The 3,363-nt window shown below is 54.8% G+C and overlaps 1 protein-coding gene across 1 annotated transcript in view; it reads left to right on the plus strand.

Annotated features, from left to right (window-relative positions):
- Nucleotides 1–1,429: 1,429 nt before the first annotated feature.
- The window catches only part of DMRT3 (doublesex and mab-3 related transcription factor 3), a 3,728-nt gene continuing 1,794 nt past the window's right edge, over nucleotides 1,430–3,363 (plus strand). Inside the window, exon 1 of the mRNA XM_004714548.1 lies at nucleotides 1,430–1,478. Within this exon, the coding sequence (XP_004714605.1) occupies nucleotides 1,430–1,478 (49 nt within the window). The remainder of the gene's footprint in view (nucleotides 1,479–3,363) is intronic.

Genomic DNA, 3,363 nt, shown 5'->3' on the forward strand with positions numbered 1-3,363 from the left:
GCCCATTCGATGGCCGTGCGTTTGCTTTGGTTTTGAGAGCTTACCGTGAGAAAAAGGGCTAGTGGTTTTTGGAAAGTGGGCGGTTGGGATCCTTGTGGAGCACAGATTCACTGGCACACGGGGCGCTCCCATGGCAAATGCTAGTGCCACTTCATGATTTCCTTCACGGGCTCAAATAAAGCAAGGCTGCAAGCTAACCGGAGAGCTGATGGCTCGAACCTGCCACAAGGCTCTGCAGGAGAAAGGCCCGGTGACCTGCCCATCAAGATGAGCACCTTGACCTCCCCGTGGGGTGGGGTGGGGGTGGGGGGCAGGTCTGCTCTGTCTCTGGGGTCACTCTGAGTCAGAATTGACTTGGTGGCACCTCCCAGCCAAACAGTGACTGTCTGCTTGCAGAAGTTCTCTCATTCCTTGCTTTTCCAAACACAATTCGAGAGGAAGGCAGTAGGTACTGTCTACGACCTTGGCGGAAGAGCCCTGGCAGTGTAGTGGTTACGGGTTGGGCTGTGATCCGCATGATCCACAGTTCAAAACCACCAGCAGCTCCAAGAGAGAAAGGCTGGGCTTTCTACTCCCATAAACAGGTACTGTCTGGGGAAACTCACAGCGAGTCACTAGGAGTCAGTACTGCCTGGACGGCAGTGAGAGATGAGCTTGGCATAGGTTATGCGTTGGACTGCTAACTTTAGCAGTTCGAAACCACCAGCCGCTCTTCAGGAGAAAGAGGAGGCTGGAAACTCACAGGAGCCGTTCTGCCCTGCCCTGCAGGGCCGCTTGGTGTTTGGGATGCATTTTGCTCACAGAAGAGGCAATGAAAATGTTCCTCTCTTCGGCCAGGCCAAATCCAAGGGATGGGGGCACAGTTACATTGGCCAGGGTGGGAGTGGAGAGTCCTAGTCCAGCTTCGCCTGCCCCTCCAGGGCCTCTTCTCTTGCTGCTTACCCCCACCACCCCCAACTTCCCAATCCACAGCCTGCTGCTGCTTGTCCTCTAGTTCAGGCCACAGGCAGCCAAGCTGCCTAGCATGCTGGTTGCTCACGTGAAGGTTGGAAGTTCAAGCCCACCCAGAGGGTGCCTTGGAAGAAAGGCCTGGTGATCTTCTTCTGAGAAATCAGATGTGGGGACTAGTTCTGTGTTGGAATCACCCTGTGGGTGTTTTTCTTTCTTTCTTTCTTTTTTTGGTGGTAGTGGTGGGAACTCTTTGTGTTTCATTTGAAATCCACTTGTATGTCACAAAAGAATCCACGTCTGTTTCTTTCTGGCTCTTCCTCCAACGTTTCGATGTGAGGGGTAAGGAAGGGGGCTGGTTCCTAAGAGAGAGGACACTGTGTTCAGCCTTACTTCCCCTGCTGTGAGTGTCTGGGCCCTGGGAAAGGCGCCAGCCCCGGGACGGTGGAGGGGCCAGGAAAGAGTGAAGGCCCTCAAGGACATGGACGGGCACAGCGGCTGCGACAACGGGCTCGGAGGGATGGACGGCGGTGAGGATGGTGCAGGGCCGGGTGGCATTTCGTTCTGTTGCACACCAGGTCACTCTGAGTCTTAACCAAGTCAGTGGCACCCAACAAGGACTAACTGTCCAGGTCCCCTGGGTGGCTCAAAAGGTTTGCACTCAGCTACTAACTCACAGGAGGCACCTTGAGTCCACATGGGCGGCATTGCAGAAAGGGCTGGCCACTTGCTTTTCTAACGGCTGAACTAAGAGAACCCTAGGTGGCAGTTCCCCTGTGCACACATAGGGTCGCCATCACTGATTCGACAGCAATAGGTTGTGTGTGTGTGTGTGGGGGGGTGTTAGGGGTTTTCAGGAGCTCTGGTGGCTTAGGTCAGCAGTTTGAAACCACCAGTCACTCTGCGGGAGAAAGACCAGGCTGTCTACTCTTGTAAAGAGTTACAGTCTCAGAAACCCACAGAGGCACTTCTACCCTGTCCTGCCGGGCTGCTGTGAGTTTAGTATGTTGGGTATGCCAACCTCATGACATATGCTGAGGGTGACCGATTCACAAGAAAGGAGGCTTGGTGGTACAGCGATCAAATGCCCAGCTATGAACTGAAAGATCCTCTGTCCAAACCCACCCAGATGCTCCACGGGGGGAGAAAGGCCTGGCAGTCTGCAGCCTCAGAGGAACAGTGGGGCAGGTTGCTCGGAGTTAGACTGGACTTGCCAGAACAAAGTGAGTTCCCAGGCTCGGCCTCTGAGGAGGAGGAGCTAGGGCAGGGGGTTGTCTGTGGGGGGTGCCAGCTGACAGCCCCCCTGGATATGTAACTGGGGGCTGGGAAAAGCCCCAGTCCCAGTAAGGTGGGCAGGGGAAGAGCTGCACACTTTCCAGTTTTAATCCCTGAGTTCCCCTCGCTTGGCAGCCCCGTGCGTGGTGGGTTAGGTATTGGGCTGCTGCTGAAGGTTAGGCGTTCAAAACCACCAGCCACTCCTCGGCCAAAAGATGAGGAGCCTCCTGTAAAGATGGGCAGCCTTGGGGGCTCACAGGAGCAGTTCTAGAGTCCCTGACTCGACTCTACAGCAGGGGGGTATTTTTTTTTTTATTTCTATCTCACTGACTCAGAAGTATTCACTCCCTGCCATCATCATGCTGACTCACAGCGACCCTCTAGGACAGGGTAGAACGGTCGCTGTAGGTTTCCAAGACTGTAACTCTTTACAGGAGTGAGTAGAACGTCTTGTCTTTCTCCCGTGGAATGGATGGTGGGTTAGCATCGTTGACCTTGTGGTTTGCAGCGCAATGGGTAGCACATGGCAGGGCAAGGGGTAGGTGCTGTCGTTGGCTCTGACTCACGTGTGCCCCCGGACAACAGAAAGGAGCGGTGCCCAGTCTGGCGCCATCCCCACCCTCGTTGGCCTGCTAGAGCCACTGCTGTGGTCACACAGCATTTTGAGCGCTCTTAATCCAGGTCTCCACCGGACATGGGTCTCTGGTGATCCCTGCTTATTGGGTTTCATTGGCTGGTTTTGGGAAGTAGACTGCCAGGCCTTTCTTCCTAGTCTTCATGTGGGAACTCCAAGGAAGCTCTGCCCCGCTGGCATTTGAAATATCAGCTCTGTAGCTTCCTAGCCACACAGCAGCCAAGCAGTAGGTAGGGCAGATGGGTGGTGGACTCAGATCTACCCTCACTGTGCAAGCTGTGTCTTGCAGTATTTGGGGTCTTGGGCCCCCTCCCCTCCTGCACACATGTTCTGAGAAATCCCTGACTTCTGGCTCGTTACTTACAGCTTCTGCCTTTGCCCCAGAGCCCTGGTGGCATCGTGGTTGTGCACTGGGCTGCAATCGGAAGGGTCAGCAGTTGAAAACCACCAGCCGTCCTGTGGGAGAAATACAAGGCTCTCTACCCTGAGAAGAATTAACAGCCCCT

Source organism: Echinops telfairi, unplaced genomic scaffold (assembly GCF_000313985.2).
Source record: "Echinops telfairi isolate 266 unplaced genomic scaffold, ASM31398v2 ScPeMD7_25;HRSCAF=90, whole genome shotgun sequence".
Lineage (NCBI taxonomy): Eukaryota > Metazoa > Chordata > Mammalia > Afrosoricida > Tenrecidae > Echinops > Echinops telfairi.